The sequence below is a fragment of the Mirounga angustirostris genome, unplaced genomic scaffold, assembly GCF_029215605.1.
Source record: "Mirounga angustirostris isolate CCGP_5_RB_7025 unplaced genomic scaffold, mMirAng1.0.hap1 SCAF_11, whole genome shotgun sequence".
Classification (NCBI taxonomy): domain Eukaryota; kingdom Metazoa; phylum Chordata; class Mammalia; order Carnivora; family Phocidae; genus Mirounga; species Mirounga angustirostris.
In genome coordinates, this window is record NW_026991719.1 from 36,384,527 (window position 1) to 36,401,932 (window position 17,406).

The following is a 17,406-nucleotide window of genomic DNA, read 5'->3' on the forward strand; positions in this document are numbered from 1 at the left end:
TATGCATTTTCTTATATAATTTAAATGCAGAAGAGTAACACAGCCTGCTACTATCACTGACAATTTCCCTTTAATTTTTTTTACACTTCTTATTCTCTTTGTTTGCATTACTGAAAAATACTTTTATAAAAAAGTGTTAATGTACCCAATGGGTTGTTCGGTGCTGAGTACTGATAATAATAATCTCCTTTTCCTATCACATTTGAAAAGAGTAAGATATTTTACAACTAATGTGTACTGTGTACACTTCTCCAATGATTTTTTTCATTTGCTATGGTAACATTCCACTAGACTGTTTTGGAATTGCTCATGCTTTATCTCAGTTTATAACCACAAGAATTTTAGTTAAAATTTCCCAAACGTTTTAGACAATTTAACTAAACTCTACTTCATTTTCTTAACCATTAAAATACAATGAAGAAGCCAGGCCTCTGCTAATATGTTTTGAGGGAAGGAGAGCCCCATGTCTGTAGATGCTGTGTGTTAGAGAGAGGCCAGTAACAAAATACCAGAGAGAAAGTGGACAATAGGGCTAGAGAGACCTCAGGGGCTCTTAGCGATTCGGGGCCTTGGAAGGGGCTAGGCATCAGGAGGAAGGCCCAGTGGTTCTTTCTGGCCTGCCTCCATGTTCTGCCTGACACCATTATGAGCCAGGGACTGACAGTTCTCATGAACTTGATACTGGGAGCAAATAGGCAGAAAGACTGAATAATGGTAATACATACATTCCTAAGGGTGCAAAACTGTATTACGTTTTTAATTATGATTTCAGACTATGTTAAAAAACTATGTGCAAAACAATGGTGACTATTCTGTATTGCAACACTACGAAAATATAAGCATATGATGAACTTTTACTATATAAACCAAATAACCAATATAAACCAACCCCCTCCCACAATTAATCTAGGATATTGTTTGGTTCTTCCTATTCGTTGGATTTTTTCATCTCTCTTACACACATAATGGCAAAAGAGGAATAACAGAATTTCAGAATACATGTACATTTTAATAATAAGGAAACTGAAATGATGAAAGTGTTCCTGTTAAGAATGAGTATGACTCTTCAAATATAAAGTAGTTAAATAAATGTTTGTAAGTAAAATTAACCTTAAGATGCTCTCTATAAGAACATTAAAGAAACACTTCTGATCATTATCAGTGTCATCAGTTTCTCTTCATAAACATTAAAGTTAGTGATAAAAATGACTTACCTTCACATCCCTGTGAATTATGTTATTATCATGACAATAGCGTAGAGCTTCCAGTATCTGTCTCATGTAATGACTGTAGAAAAACAAAAGAAATCTAAAACTGTAATAAAAATTTTTTATTTTTAAAACTTTATATACAGTGGCCCTAGTTTGTAACTCCCACCTTCATATTCATTGCCCATGGACACTTTTCATTTGAGTAGACAAGACTGGTGGATGGTGAGGCTTAATAATGAAAAAGTTGGCAGACCGATGAGTTTATAAGCTTCATGAAGAAATAATGTGTTCTATATTTTCTAAGATAACCAAGTCAAAAGAATTTCATACAGTTCATAAGTAAAATAGCTCCAAAAATGAAAAATTAAAGCTGAAAACATGGGGCGGGGGGCGGAGGGGATGCAAGTCTCCGACCCTCGGTTAATTGTACTTAGTTACAGCGGATTGCTATTAAGTGAATATTGCTCAGAGGGACACCATGGATTCTGACTAAAGGGGTGGGAGTCTTTTATCTGCCCGCAGAGGCTGGTTCTCTGCCTTATTTCCATTTAGCTTTGAGGACAAACAAGAGGAAAGAACCTCTTTATGTGTACAATTTCTTTTTGCGATGTAATCAAGTTTTAGCTGGGGCATCTTTCAACAAAGCAGAGTTGTTCTGGGCTGAAATCCTAGGAAGTTGGACTCATCACGTGGCCAGCAGGGGTCTGCAGAGGCTCCCCGCCTAGGTCCAGGTGAAAAACACAGGAGGAGTCAGCATTTTGAAGAACGGTCCTTAAAAAGTGCTAACAGGGTCAACTAGCAACAGGGTGTGACCAGAGTAAGACGTGTATTCAGTATTACTTCAGAGCTTACTTTAATTTCCCTCTGTCCGTTAATTCTAAAGTTCTTCTTCCTCTAATTCTGCTATTTCTCTCTGTTGAGTGTCTTCTTATCCTCTCTTCCTCTGTATTTTATTCCCTTCATATCTTTCTCTTTTTCCTATTATGCCCCATCCTTTTTCATTTTCCCCTTTTCCTTCCCAACCAGCCATGACATAGAAATGCAACATATGCAACATTATTTATTGTATAGTATTTATTGAATTTTATCTTTCTAGATCTTCTATTCCTTACACTTTAAATAAAAACGAAATAATTTACCAGTACTTGCAAATGCCCTTGTGTGTATCCTTATGATTCAAAAAAAAAAAAAAAAAAAAAAAATTCCCCACTCCTGCTATACAACTAAGAGGCATTTCCATCAAGTTCCCTCTTGGGTACGCTACTATCAAAACTCACATGAATGTCCCTCTCCTTGGCATGTGCATTACTTCATGTACTACAGTTGATCAGAAAGTTCCATTTCTTAAATGAAAGGTAGGAAAAAAAAAAACCAAACCAACTAACCCCATATGTTGTTCCTATACTTATCATTGTCTCCCACACCTGGGCTCTAAAGCAGAGAACTTGGCTCATGCTGTCCTTAGTCATCATGTCAATTTTTTCTTGCTTTGCAAACGTACACAAAAGGGGCTGCGGTCATATACTCTTTGCCTTGGCCTGTGCAGCCTATAATCAAGTTTCTGTTTAAGTTAGGGGTTCTTAACTTGGCCCTTTCCTGGCTCAAATCAGGCTTTGAAGGCTATGTGGCCCCCTGAAATGGCAGAGACAAATATGAAAGTGCTTTGTAAACTCTAAACCATGCTACAAAGGGTAAGTCATTATTATTATTATTGTTAAGTTTAGTCAAAGGTTTAGGAACAGCCTATTTGTGCATCTAGATATGAACATGAGAATAGTGGGTAAGTTTAAATTAGGTAACATGGGCATAGCTTATACCTACAGTATGGACTACTTTGGATACATAGCACTAAGACAGCCACTTATATGTCTTTAGCCTGAAGAAAAGTCCTATCTCAAAGCCTCATTAAGAAAAAAAACTTCAATGAATGAGCATTTTTAATCTAATTATCAGAGTACTCAATTATTTGACCCAAATATATATACATACCAGAATCTCTCAAGTGTGTCAGGTGAGGATATAATTTTTTTCTCCCCAGATATTATAGATTTAAAGTGATCTTTCTCCACCTTCCCAGTCATGACTCTGGGAGGCTGTGCCTGGGAATAGTGTGCAAGCAGAATAAAGAGAGAAGCAAAAATCCACCCACACTGCCTAGAATTGCTGCCTAAACTTTAATTAGAAAGCTTCATTTTCATGAATCATCATGGTGGCCTATACTTTCAGAGAAACTTTGCAATATATAAGTTTGTCTCTATCTCCTGTAAGGATCAGGAATGAGGGCGACTCATTGGAAGGAAAGAACTGAGGCCTGAAATCCATTCACTTCCTATGGAAGCCTGCATTTCTGGGGTGGTGGAAGAAAAGAGGGGAGAAGACTCTAGGTAAAGAAATTAACACTCTTGCTAGGCAGAAGAGACCTTGTCCCTGAAATGTTCTTAATAGATGTCCCGGGCTAAGGATTACCTATGGTAAATAGAATCTAGGATCTTTGAGGTATGGCTGGCTTCCTGGAGTAGGTCATGGAAGCTATACGACTCCTTGAGGCATACAGTGGAGACGTCTTACAACTGCAATGCTCCCCTCTGTGTGTGGGATCCCACAAACCTCATGTAGAGACCTCATGTACTCTGGGCCACAGGAGCATTTCTGATGTGGGAAGCTGCTTGATAACCCAGACCTGTTTCAGCTGAGCCTTTTGATTGCCTGTATCCTTGTAATTATTTAGTAAAGCCTGGTATAGGTAAGAAGATCGCTCTGATTTGTAACTGTCTGATTTGATAATCTGATTCTGTATGTTAGCACACTCCACAACTCATCGCCCCTGAAAGAACAGAGGTAATCACTAATTGGGTTTTGTAAGGACTGTATGCAGTTTTATTTTATGCCATGCTTTGCTGCTTCTCTTGAAGCTCAGCCAGTCGGAGAAAAACATTATCAATTTGATTACTTGGTGCCTCGGAGTCTTCTTGCAGTTGGTCTCACTAGAATACTGATGCAAGCTAAATTTCCCAACGATGAATCACAGAATCAGAGGAGGAGGGGGGCAGGTTGGAAGTCATATGGTTGAATGCTCTACAGCCCAAGGAAGGCTCTACATGCCCTTGTTGTATGGTCACTGATCCTCTGCAAAAGGGCACATACCTAATACTACTTTCTGAGGATGCCCCTCCCTGCCTTTTGTCATTTTTTAGGAAGGGCCTTTAATAAATTGTGCCAAATTTCTCTCTTTGCAGTGTCGCCGACTGGTCCCGAGGCTATGCTTTACTGGACCATTCCGGAAAGCTCCTTTCGTTTCACTGTATGGCATCACCTCTACATGTGACTATTCTCTCTATCCTGATGCCCAGGCCAGTGGCACAGACAGGCTCAAAGTTGAGGAAAAGCCATACAGACAAGTGGGGAACAGAGTAAAAGTGGTAGTGCTTTCACATCAACCCCGACAGCACATGCACCAAGTACCCAAGCGTTACTGTGGTTCAAAAGGAAAAAAGTCCTCTTCCTTCCTCAAGCTTCACTGTTCTATAAAAATCAACATTCGGAATTTTTAGTTTTCCCTATTTGATGATGATGTTGTTGAAAGAGATCAATGTGGGAAAGTTCAAAAGGCAGGTAGCCTCAAATTCTTGAAGACGTAAATATGAACAAAAATGCGCAAGGGTCTGAGAGTTTAATTTAGTTGGATAAAATGGTTTACCGCTGTATCATAAGAAAAATCAAGACAGCATTGACTATTTTGGTATTGAAGAATGCTTTTAAATTCTGAAGCACAATACAGAATAAAAATTTTAAATTGTGATACGAATTCAAAACTAATAGAAAAATGGGATTAAAAAAAAAAAAACCCACTAGAGTTGCAGGTTTGAATCCTTCAACATATTATGGTTGGTGACTGAGGAGACCCCATGTATTAAAAAGGCAACCCACTGAAGTGGGTATTTATGATATGATTGAATACCACCAAAGCAGAAAGCTATACTGCTCTAAATCTATAAGCAAGTGGCCTGTGCATGGCTCCTGTGATTTTTCAACTTTACTCCTTATTTTGAGCCATTAGTTCCTTACGACAACTTGACTTAGAACAATGGCCACCATTTGCTTAGGAATCACACACTGGCCTGAAGCAAATATATTTAGCAGGAAAACTGTGCTTCTACTGTTCTGTGCATTTCGTCAGATTAATTGGCCACATAACAGTTTGCTATCACTAAAAGGCAAATGAAGAACTAATAAGACACATCTGCCCAAAATAAAGATCGAACACACACAAAAAAACCCCCAAATTTGATTCTTCATAGTTCTTGAGCTATCAAATTCCTCTTTGAACAAAAGTCATCAGAAATGGGAAAGACAGCGTACTATGTTAAGATGTAAACCCATATTAATAGATAAATGCATTGTTCCATATTTTGCATTTCCAGTTGCTACTTCGGTTCCACTAATGCACACTAAAACAGACATGGCTCCTTGTAGGAAAGAGTGGCAGTATGCTTATCATGAGTTCAAAAAAGCAAGTCACTTCATGTCATTTGTCATTTCCTTCTTTTATTTCCACCTTGACCTCTGGGGAGTCCATACGAATGACATACCTGGCTACAGCTTCACTGTATACAAAGCCAGCATCAGCTCGCTTTACGATTTCAAAACACAGATCTGCTCCATCCATACTGTGGAGAAATGTGAAAAAGAATGTAAGAGGAAATTCCAGGAAGAAAACACTGAAAATGAATACATTGCAATGAAGTTATTAGTTGGCTTACAGCTAGTGATTCTAATAAGTTATTTAAATCTTTCTTTCAACGAAAAATAGACAAATTATAAAGGATGTTATAACCATATGAACACCGAAAATCTACATGGAAAGAAATACAAAGAACAAGCAAATGGTAGCATCAAATAACGTAAGGTGTAGAAAATTGACCATAAATTTCCTTTAAGTTATCGCAACAAAAAGTCTCAGAAAAGGGCAATGCTGGGGGTTGTGAGCATATTTTTGAGTCAAGTTCCAAAATTATCGGTACCTAGTCATGTCGTGTAATATTTTAAGAATCCAACAAGGATTCTTAAAATATTTCACTATATTTATCACCACTAAAGGGAATTCAGGCTATATACTGTAGAGGGAAAAAAAAGTAGCTAAATCATAATTTATTTTTGCCTACACTTCAATTACCAAAGTCAATTGCTACAAACATATTCTAACACACTGATGTGTTGGTGACGGAATGGTACTATCTTGCCCCAAACTTAAAAATGGTCTTCTCTATTTCTCAGATCAGTAAGGCCTCTTGTTGTATCGGCCACACCTTGCCTCTTCCACCTATCCTATCTAGTGGCTCTTCAAGGATACCTCACTCTCTATGCAGGCTAGACTTATTACTATTCCCTGAACATACCGTTTCCTTTTATGTCACATGCTTCTGCGTATATTGCTCTTCATATTCAAAACCTACCTTAATCCAAGGTCCCATTCCAATCCCACCCTTCCCAGAAAGCCCCCTCAGTGGATTACCAGCCACATTAAGGCTTTCATTTTCTTAAATTCTATAACAACCCTATATGCCCATATCATAGTATTTGGAACTTACACACGTTTAGCATTTACATTCATATATATGAAACTTTGCCAGATTATATCTATTAATGAAATTATTTAAATATTAATAGTTAGCCAACATCTTCATAATGCTTTCAGGCTTATGAAATGTTTTCAAATCCAGTATTTCATTCATTCACTTATTCAGGAGCTCACACTGCAGTATACCTGCTATAGGTATTACCCTGAAAAGATAGAGACTTCTAAAAGGAAAAGTAGAGAAACTATTCATTACTATTACTAATAATTACTAATTAGGCATTAGTAATAAATAATCATTACTAGTATTATTCACCAAGCATCATGGGAAACACTCCTTGTTATATCTCCATTCTTACAGTCACCCCACGACATCAGCATCCTTCTCATTCTCAAATAATTTGTCTAAGTAGACAAGTATGTGACAGGGACAGGATTCAAATCTGTATCTATATTCAATGCTCTTCCCATTATCCATAGCTACACCTGCTGGGTGTGCAAGGAGCAAATGCACATATTCAATCAAGCTCAACAGTTCAATAACAGTGTAGAGTCCTAAAGAACGAGTATGTTCTATACTTTCAAAATACTCTCACCCGATACCCAGCAGAAGACTGAGCACACAGTAAATATTAATAGATAACTGACTATATTATTTAAAACTTGGTGTGGTTTTAGATAAATGAAAATACTGTCACGTTTATACAAGGCTTTACAACATCTGCCTGGTTTCCAATTCACAGCTAATGAACATTTTCCAATGTCAAATAAGATTCTTCTGCATAAAATGATCTTCGTGATGGCTTAGTCTACTCTGAAGAATGGTGGTGACCATTTTCCACCATCAGAAATAAAGCCTGAATGAACATGGTCACACATCTTGTGAACAATCCTGATCACCTGTGAGAGTAAAAGTCCTATAAGTGGAGTTGTACTTGTCCTATAGGTCAAGGGGCACATACAATAACACTTCTGATACACTCCTGGCGAAAAGTTAACATAGTATTCCTGCCCCCACTAATTGTGGAAGTGTCCTTTCCTCTCCACCTCACCTCCACTATTCCTTTTGAATCTTTGCCAATCAGATAGGAGGGGAAAAAAGTCACAATTGCTTTAATTTGCATTTCTTTGATTACTAGAGGGTGAATACTTTTCATTTCTTTGTACTGGGGGGAGGAAAAAAAATCCTATTTTTAAAGCAGGCTGCAGTTTAAGCCGGTTGCTTGATCTAGGAGCACTAAAAGACCCCTGACAGTGATGGAATTATAGTTTTTGCTTGGGCGGTTTCCTTTTTAATTGTGAAATGTGAGGATGAGCACTGTTCAGCTCAAATGAGAGAAGAGTTAGGCAAAGGAGAGGTGAATTGATTGCATCGCCAAGCAGTAAGAGTCTGGGAGCCCTCCTGAGAGCTGGAGGAAGATTTTTTCGAGGGACCTGTAAGAGGGGAAAAAAGGAGTCTTAGGGGTAGAAGGTAGTCAAGTAGTGAGAGGCCAATGCCTAAAGGAGGAACCAGTCAGTGAGAAACAACTGGAAATTACTTACTGCCCTGTAATATAATTACCAGCATGGATCAGCCCATTTTTTTCCCTGGTCATTCTCTGAAATACTGCTATTTGAAATGATAGTATCTACACATGCCCAGACACACGCAGTTTCAGGTTTCTACTCTTTCTCACTGACCCATCTATTCTTGTATCCAGTACCATACCTTTTTTTTTTTTTTACTGTAATGTTTTATATTTTAATTTTTTTTTAGGTGAGCTCCACGCCCAACACGGGGCTTGAACACATGACCCTGAGATCAAGAGTCCCATGTTCTACTGACTGAGCCAGCCAGGAGCCCCTGTAATAGTGTATTTTAATATTTGGAAAAATAAGTCATTTCACTATTATTCTTCGTCAATATTTTCTTATGAATTTTTTCTCCCCGCTGAGCTTTAAAATTAGTTTGTCAAATGCTAAACATTTTTAATATTTTGGTGGAGACAGTATTATATTTACATATTAACTTCTAAAACTTAACATTTTTCTCATATTCTCACCTGTGAACATGATATGCTCTCTATTTCCTTTCATGTCTCTAAGTTGCAGTTTTAAGGTTTTCTTCATACTGGCTCCAAATATTGATTACTGGGATTTTTCCCCAGGACACTTTTAGTTGCTCTTATAAATGGGATCTTTTTGGCCACTGTACGTTTTTTAATACAATGGTTCAAAACCAGGGTACCAAACAAAATCACCTGTGTAACTTTTTAAAATATGCAGGCATGTTCTTTGAGGAGCTAGTCTGAAAGTCAGCCATCACTGTGAAAGAAATCTTCTATTAAGCTGTTCGATTAGTTATTTCTATCACTGATATTAAAGTAAAAGAGGCAATTCATCAGTTTTAAATTTTATGAGATACAGAGAAACTAAAAATACTATTTACACACATTTTACTCATCACTGAAATTCAAAATATATTCATAATATAATCCAGATATAACAACTTTGAACAAAAAGTTTGATGCCACAAACCTTTGAAAATTTTTATTTGATAATTCTTTTTTTTTTTTTTTAAAGATTTTATTTATTTATTTGAGAGAGAGAGAATGAGAGAGAGCAAGCACATGAGAGGGGGGAGGGTCAGAGGGAGAAGCAGACCCCCTGCTGAGCAGGGAGCCCGATGTGGGACTCGATCCCGGGACTCCAGGATCATGACCTGAGCCGAAGGCAGTCGCTTAACCAACTGAGCCACCCAGGCGCCCTGATAATTCTTCTAATAACAAGTGTAAGGCTTCTTTTATTGCTTTTCTCTTTCCTTCCCATCTTAAGGTGTTTTAAGCCTTGGGCTGCAAAGCTTCAAAGAGTGTGTTCTAAATCTCCTTGCTTGGTTATATTCCAAGGGAGTAAAATAAGAGGGAGAAGAAACCCTGCTTTAGAAGGGTATGGGGAATGCTTCTATCCTATATGTAGAGAGGATTACTCTGACTTGTAAAAAGTGGTGGGATCATGAATGATCTTAGCTGTCCCTTCCTTTCGTCTGTCTGAATTTTAAAAATTTTACAATAAACATGCACTAAATAATTTTAAAAAATCCAAACAAATATGCCCAATAAAATAGATCACAGGTCTAGGGGCACAATGTATGGCTGGTTGTATGTGGAAGGGATCAGAATATGCCACCCCAAAATATGCCACTTTGGCATAGGATGATTTTGAGCTGAAGGGAATCGAAAAACAGCAGGAACAGGAACAACAGGAAGAACTCTCTCCTCTCCTCCACTCTGCCTAAAAACAGGGTTTAAATGTCCCTTTGTAAAGGTGTTCCCCTCTCATGTACTAGGAAGACAACTACTCTGATCTGTACAACAAATTTTACTAAACAACTCTTATTTATCATACATTTCTTAGTTGCCTTCCCACAACTTACCTCCAACCTGAGACACCCAAACTCCCCGCTCTTCCCTTGTCTAGTCTCTTCATACTTTATTACTCTTTGTTAAAATGGTATATAAGTGTCTGGGTCTAACTACCTTTTTGTGGTTTTCACTTTTTATTTATTTAATTCTCTTCACATTTTTTTAATTCTTATGTTAATCCCCATACATTACATCGTTAGTTTTAGATGTAGTGTTCCATGATTCATTGTTTGTGCATAACACCCAGTGCTCCATGCAGAACGTGCCCTCCTCAATACTCATCACCAGGCTAACCCATCCTCCCACCCCCCTCCCCTCTAGAACCCTCAGTTTGTTTTTCAGAGTCCATCGTCTCTCATGGTTCGTCTACCCCTCCGATTTCCCCCCCTTCATTCTTCCCCTCCTGCTACCTTTTTTTTTCTTAACATATATTGCATTATTTGTTTCAGAGGTACAGATCTGAGATTCAACAGTCTTGCACAATTCACAGCACTTACCAGAGCACATACCCTCCCCAGTGTCTATCACCCAGTCACCCCATCCCTCCCACCCCACCCCCCACTCCAGCAACCCTCAGTTTGTTTCCTGCGATTAAAAATTCCTCATATCAGTGAGGTCATATGATACATGTCTTTCTCTGTTTGACTTATTTCGCTCAACATAATACCCTCCAGTTCCATCCACGTCATTGCAAATGGCAAGATCTCATTCCTTTTGATGGCTGCATAATATTCCATTGTATATATATACCACATCTTCTTTATCCATTCATCTGTCGATGGACATCTTGGCTCTTTCCACAGTTGGGCTATTGTGGACATTGCTGCTATAAACATCGGGGTGCATGTACCCTTTCGGATCCCTACTTTTGTATCTTTGGGGTAAATACCCAGTAATGCAATTGCTGGATCATATGGTAGCTCTATTTTCAACTTTTTGAGGAACCTCCATACTGTTTTCCAGAGTGGCTGCACTGGCTTGCATTCCCACCAACAGTGTAGGAGGGTTCCCCTTTCTCCGCATTCCCGCCAACATCTGTCGTTTCCTGACTTGTTAATTTTAGCCATTCTGACTGGTGTGAGGTGGTATCTCATTGAGGTTTTGATTTGGATTTCCCTGATGCCAAGCGATGTTGAGCACTTTTTCATGTGTCTGTTGGCCATTTGGATGTCTTCTTTGGAAAAATGTCTGTTCATGTCTTCTGCCCATTTCTTGATTGGATTCTTTGTTCTTTGGGTGTTGAGTTTGATGAGTTCTTTATAGATTTTGGATACTAGCCCTTTATCTGATATGTCATTTGCAAATATCTTCTCCCATTCTGTTGGTTGTCTTTTGGTTTTGTTGACTGTTTCCTTTGCTTTGCAAAAGCTTTTTATCTTGATGAAGTCCCAATAGTTCATTTTTGCCCTTGCTTCCCTTGCCTTTGGCGATGTTTCTAGGAAGAAGTTGCTTCGGCGGAGGTCAAAGAGGTTGCCGCCTGTGTTCTCCTTTAGGATTTTGATGGACTCCTGTCTCACATTGAGGTCTTTCAACCATTTGGAGTCTATTTTTGTGTGTGCTATAAGGAAATGGTCCAGTTTCATTCTTCTGCATGTGGCTATCCAATTTTCCCAACACCATTTGTTGAAGAGACTGTCTTTTTTCCATTGGACATTCTTTCCCGCTTTGTCAAAGATGAGTTGACCATAGAGTTGAGGGTCCATTTCTGGGCTCTCTATTCTGTTCTATTGATCTATGTGTCTGTTTTTGTGCCAGTACCATACTGTCTTGACGATGACAGCTTTGTAATAGAGCTGGAAGTCCGGAATTGTGATGCCGCCAGCTTTGCTTTTCTTTCTCAACATTCCTCTGGCTATGCGGGGTCTTTTCTGGTTCCATACAAATTTTAGGATGATTTGTTCCATTTCTTTGAAAAAAGTGGACGGTATTTTGATGGGGATTGCATTGAATGTGTAGATTGCTCTAGGTAGCATTGACATCTTCACAATATTTGTTCTTCCAATCCATGAGCATGGAACATTTTTCCATTTCTTTGTGTCTTCCTCAATTTGCTTCATGAGTATTTTATAGTTTTCTGAGTACAGATCCTTTGTCTCTTTGGTTAGATTTATTCCTAGGTATCTTATGGTTTTGGGTGCAATTGTAAATGGGATCGTCTCCTTAATTTCTCTTTCTTCTGTCTTGTTGTTGGTGTATAGGAATGCCACTGACTTCTGTACATTGATTTTATATCCTGCCACTTTACTGAATTCCTGTATGAGTTCTAGCAGTTTTGGGGTGGAGTCTTTGGGGTTTTCCACATAAAGTATCATATCATCTGCAAAGAGTGAGAGTTGACTTCTTCTTTGCCGATTTGGATGCCTTTGATTTCTTTTTGTTGTCTGATTGCTGTGGCTAGGACTTCCAATACTATGTTGAATAGCAGTGGTGATAGTGGACATCCCTGCCGCGTTCCTGACCTTAGGGGGAAAGCTCTCAGTTTTTCCCCATTGAGAATGATATTCGCTGTAGGTTTTTCATAGATGGCTTTTATGATATTGAGGTATGTACCCTCTATGCCTATACTCTGAAGAGTTTTGATCAAGAAAGGATGCTGTACTTTGTCAAAAGCTTTTTCTGCATCTATTGAGAGGATCATATGATTCTTGTTCTTTCTTTTGTTAATGTATTGTATCACGTTGATTGATTTGCGGATGTTGAACCAACCTTGCAGCCCAGGCATAAATCCCACTTGGTCGTGGTGAATAATCCTTTTAATATACTGTTGGATCCTATTGGCTAGTATTTTGGTGAGAATTTTTGCATCCATGTTCATCGGGGATATTGGTCTGTAATTCTCCTTTTTGATGGGGTCTTTGTCTGGTTTTGGGATCAAGGTAATGCTGGCCTCATAAAATGAGTTTGGAAGTTTTCCTTCCATTTCTATTTTTTGGAACAGTTTCAGAAGAATAGGTATTAATTCTTCTTGAAATGTTTGGTAGAATTCCCCTGGGAAGCCATCTGGCCCTGGGCTGTTGTTTTTTGGGAGATTTTTGAGGACTGCTTCAATTTCCTTAGTGGTTATAGGTCTGTTCAGGTTTTCTATTTCTTCCTGGTTCAGTTTTGGTAGTTGATACATCTCTAGGAATGCATCCATTTCCTCCAGGTTATCTAATTTGCTGGCATAGAGTTGCTCATAATATGTTCTTATAATTGTTTGTATTTCTTTGGTGTTGGTTGTGATCTCTCCTCTTTCATTCATGATTTTGTTGATTTGGGTCATTTTTCTTTTTGATAAGTCTGGCCACGGGTTTATCAATCTTGTTAATTCTTTCAAAGAACCAGCTCCTAGTTTCGCTGATCTGTTCTACTGTTCTTTTAGTTTCTATTTCATTGATTTCTGCTCTGATCTTTATTATTTCTCTTCTCCTGCTGGGTTTAGGCTTTATTTGCCGTTCTTTCTCCCGCTCCTTTAGGTGTAGGGTTAGGTTGTGTACTTGAGACCTTTCTTGTTTTTTTTTTCTTTTAAAGATTTTATTTATTTGACAGAGACACAGCGAGAGAGGGAACACAAGCAGGGGGAGTGGGAGAGGGAGAAGCAGGCTTCCCGCAGAGCAGGGAGCCCGATGTGGGGCTCGATCCCAGGACCCTGGGATCATGACCTGAGCTGAAGGCAGACGCTTAACGACTGAGCCACCCAGGCGCCCCAAGACCTTTCTTGTTTCTTGAGAAAGGCTTGTATTGCCATATACTTTCCTCTTAGGACTGCCTTTGCTGCATCCCAAAGATTTTGAATAGTTGTGTTTTCATTTTCATTGGTTTCCATGAATTTTTTAAATTCTTCTTTAATTTCCTGGTTGACCCATTCATTCTTCAGTAGGATGCTCTTTAGCCTCCATGTATTTGAGTTCTTTCCGACTTTCATCTTGTGATTGAGTTCTAGTTTCAAAGCATTGTGGTCTGAAAATAGGCAGGGAATGATCCCAGTCTTTTGGTGCCGGTTGAGACCTGATTTATGACCTAGGATGTGATCTATTCTGGAGAATGTTCCATGGGGACTAGAGAAGAAGGTGTATTCTGTTGCTTTGGGATGGAATGTTCTGAATATGTCTGTGAAGTCCATTTGGTCCAGTGTGTCATTTAAAGTCTATTTCCTTGTTGATCTTTTGCTTAGACGATCTGTCCATTTCAGTGAGGGGGGTGTTAAAGTCCCCCACTATTATTGTATTGTTGTCCATGTGTTTCTTTGCTTTTGTTATTAATTGCCTTATATAGTTGGCTGCTCCCATGTTAGGGGCATAGATATTTACAATTGTTAGATCTTCTTGTTGGATAGACCCTTTAAGTAGGATATAATGTCCTTCCTCATCTCTTATTACAGTCTTTGGTTTAAAATCTAATTTGTCTGATATAAGGATTGCCACCCCAGCTTTCTTTTGGTGTCCATTAGCATGGTATATGGTTTTCCACCCCCTCACTTTCAATCTGGGGGTGTCTTTGGGTCTAAAATGAGTCTCTTGCAGACAGCATATCGATGGGTCTTGTTTTTTAATCCAGTCTGATAGCCTGTGTCTTTTGATTGGGGCATTTAGCCCATTTACATTCAGGGTAACTATTGAAAGATAGGAATTTAGTGCCATTGTATTGCCTGTAAGGTGACTGTTACCGTATATTGTCTGTGTTCCTTTCTGGTCTATGTTGCTTTTAGGGTCTCTCTTTGCTTAGAGGACCCCTTTCAAGATTTCTTGTAGGGCTGGTTTTGTGTTTGCAAATTCCTTTAGTTTTTGTTTGTCCTGGAAGCTTTTTATCTCTCCTTCAATTTTCAATGACAGCCTAGCTGGATATAGTATTCTTGGCTGCATATTTTTCTCATTTAGTGCTCTGAATATATCCTGCCAGTCCTTTCTGGCCTGCCAGGTCTCTGTGGATAGGTCTGTTGCCAATCCAATGTTTCTACCATTGTAGGTTACATCTCTCTTCTCCCAAGCTGCTTTCAGGATTTTCTCTTTGTCTATGAGACTCGTAAGTTTTACTATTAGATGTCGGGGTGTTGACCTATTTTTATTGATTTTGAGAGGGGTTCTCTGTGCTTCCTGGATTTTGATGCCTGTTTCCTTTCCCAAATTAGGGAAGTTCTCTGCTATAATTTGCTCCATTATACCTTCTGCCCCTCTCTCTCTTTCTTCTTCTTCTGGGATCCCAATTATTCTAATGTTGTTTCGTCTTATAGTATTGCTTATCTCTCGAATTCTGCCCTTGTGATCCAGTAGTTGTTTATCTCTCTTTTTCTCAGCTTCTTTATTTTCCATCATTTGGTCTTCTATATCACTGATTCTCTCTTCTGCCTCATTTATCCTAGCAGTTAGTGCCCCCATATTTGATTGCACTTCATTAATAGCCTTTTTGATTTCTACTTGGTTGGATTTTAGTTCTTTTACTTCTCCAGAAAGGGTTTCTCTAATAACTTCCATATTTTTTTCAAGCCCAGCTAGTATCTTTAAAGTGATGATTCTGAACTCTAGATCTGACATTGTACTAATGTCCATATTGAGTAGGTCCCTGGCAGTCAGTACTACCTCTTGTTCTTTTTGTTGAGGTGATTTTTTCCGTCTTGTCATTTTGTGCAGAGAAGAATAGATTAATGAGAGAACAAAATGCTAGCAGAGTAACAACGTCCCCAGAAAATATACCCTAAACAAATCAGAAAAGACCTGAAGCAGTGGGAAAAGAAAGGGAAAGAGAGAAAAAAGAAAAAGAAAAAAAGATAAAGATAAAAACAAACAAAAACAAACAAAACAACAACATAAAAAACCAGAATGTGATCAAATATGATCAGGCTGGTATATAGATCAGCGCCACACACTAGATTTTGGGTGTATTTTGGTCTGTTAGAAGAAAGTGCCTCCCAAAATTTTAAAGAAAAAAAACATATATGTACAAAAATAAGGGTTGATATGATGAAGGGATGGAATATGACTGTAAAGATGGAAAGTATAAAAAATTTTATAAAAGGAGTTGATAAGAAGTTGTTTGAAAAAAGAAAGAAGAGGATTTAAAAAAAGAAAAAAGGAAAAAAAAGGGAGAGAATGTGATCAGGCAGGGGAGTAGAAAAAACCATATACTAGAGATATAGGGTATATTTTGATCTGTTAGAAGAAACTATCTCAAAATTTTAAAGAGAGAACAACTTATATATATATATATGCCAAAAATACGGGTAACTACTATGAAGGGATAGAATATGACTCTAAAAATGAAAAATAAAAATTTTTTAAAAAAGGGATTGATAAGATGTTGGTTGAAAAAGGGAAAAAGAAAAATTCAAAAAAAAAAACAAAAGAAAAAAGTTAAAAAAAAAATTTAACTTTGAAAGACTAAAGAATCATGGGAAAAAAGCCATGAATTCTATGTGCAGTATTCCCCTAGCGCTGGGGTTCTGCCGTTCTCATTGATCGGTAAACTTGGTCTTGGCCGGCTGTTCTCGCTGATCTTCTGGGGGAGGGGCCTGTTGCCGTGGTTTCCAAACGTCTTTGCCGGAGGCGGAATTGCCCCGCCCTTGCCCAGTCCAGGCTAAGTAATCTGCTCAGGTTGCTCTCCAGAGCTTTTGTTCCCTGCAAGCTTTCCGTACAGCTTTGGAGGCGGAGAGTGAAAATGGCGGCCTCCCAATCTCCGCCCCAGAGGAGCCGAGAACTCAGGGCCCCGCTCCTCAGTGAGCCCCCAGAGAAAAGCCGTCAGTCACTCCCGTCTCCCCGGTCTCCGGCCGCACTCCGTGCTCACCCGGCCTGTGACCACGCGTTTCTATCTCTGGCACCCGACCCCCTGTGGAGTCTCCAAACCCAGCAGATCCCTGCGGTGTGCTCCTGCGCCACTCCTCCTGGGGGAGGAAGGTGAGTCTCCCCGGATCTGCCGCTTGTTGGGTCCCTGCTGGAGGAGCAGGGGCCCGACGGTGCCGCGGATCACGGTTTATGGCAACCCTGAGCTGAGAGCCCGCGCCTGGGCTCTGCCTCTGCAGCCGGCTTCCCCGCTCCGATACCTGGGAGCTCTGCCGCACTCAGGCACCCCCGGTCTTTCTGTGACCCTGAGGGTCCTGAGACCACACTGTCCCGCGAGGGTTCCACCCCCCACTTAGCCACCAGAGTGACGTCCCTCAGTGGAGCAGACTTTTAAAAGTTCCGATTTTATGCTCCGTGGTTCTATCACTTGCCAGAAGCGGCTGATGGAGGCCCCTTCCCCGCCCTCT

At 39.3% G+C, this 17,406-nt stretch overlaps 1 protein-coding gene across 8 annotated transcripts in view; it reads right to left on the reverse strand.

Moving 5' to 3' along the window:
• Window positions 1-17,406, reverse strand: part of CASK (calcium/calmodulin dependent serine protein kinase) — a 344,800-nt gene that overhangs the window by 179,390 nt on the left and 148,004 nt on the right. For all 8 annotated transcript variants that reach the window (XM_064573940.1, XM_064573938.1, XM_064573945.1 and 5 more), the window contains exons 4-5: window positions 5,801-5,878; window positions 1,215-1,287 (exon numbers count right to left, since the gene is read on the reverse strand). In XM_064573940.1, coding sequence (XP_064430010.1) covers window positions 1,215-1,287; window positions 5,801-5,878 — 151 coding nt within the window. The remainder of the gene's footprint in view (window positions 1-1,214; window positions 1,288-5,800; window positions 5,879-17,406) is intronic.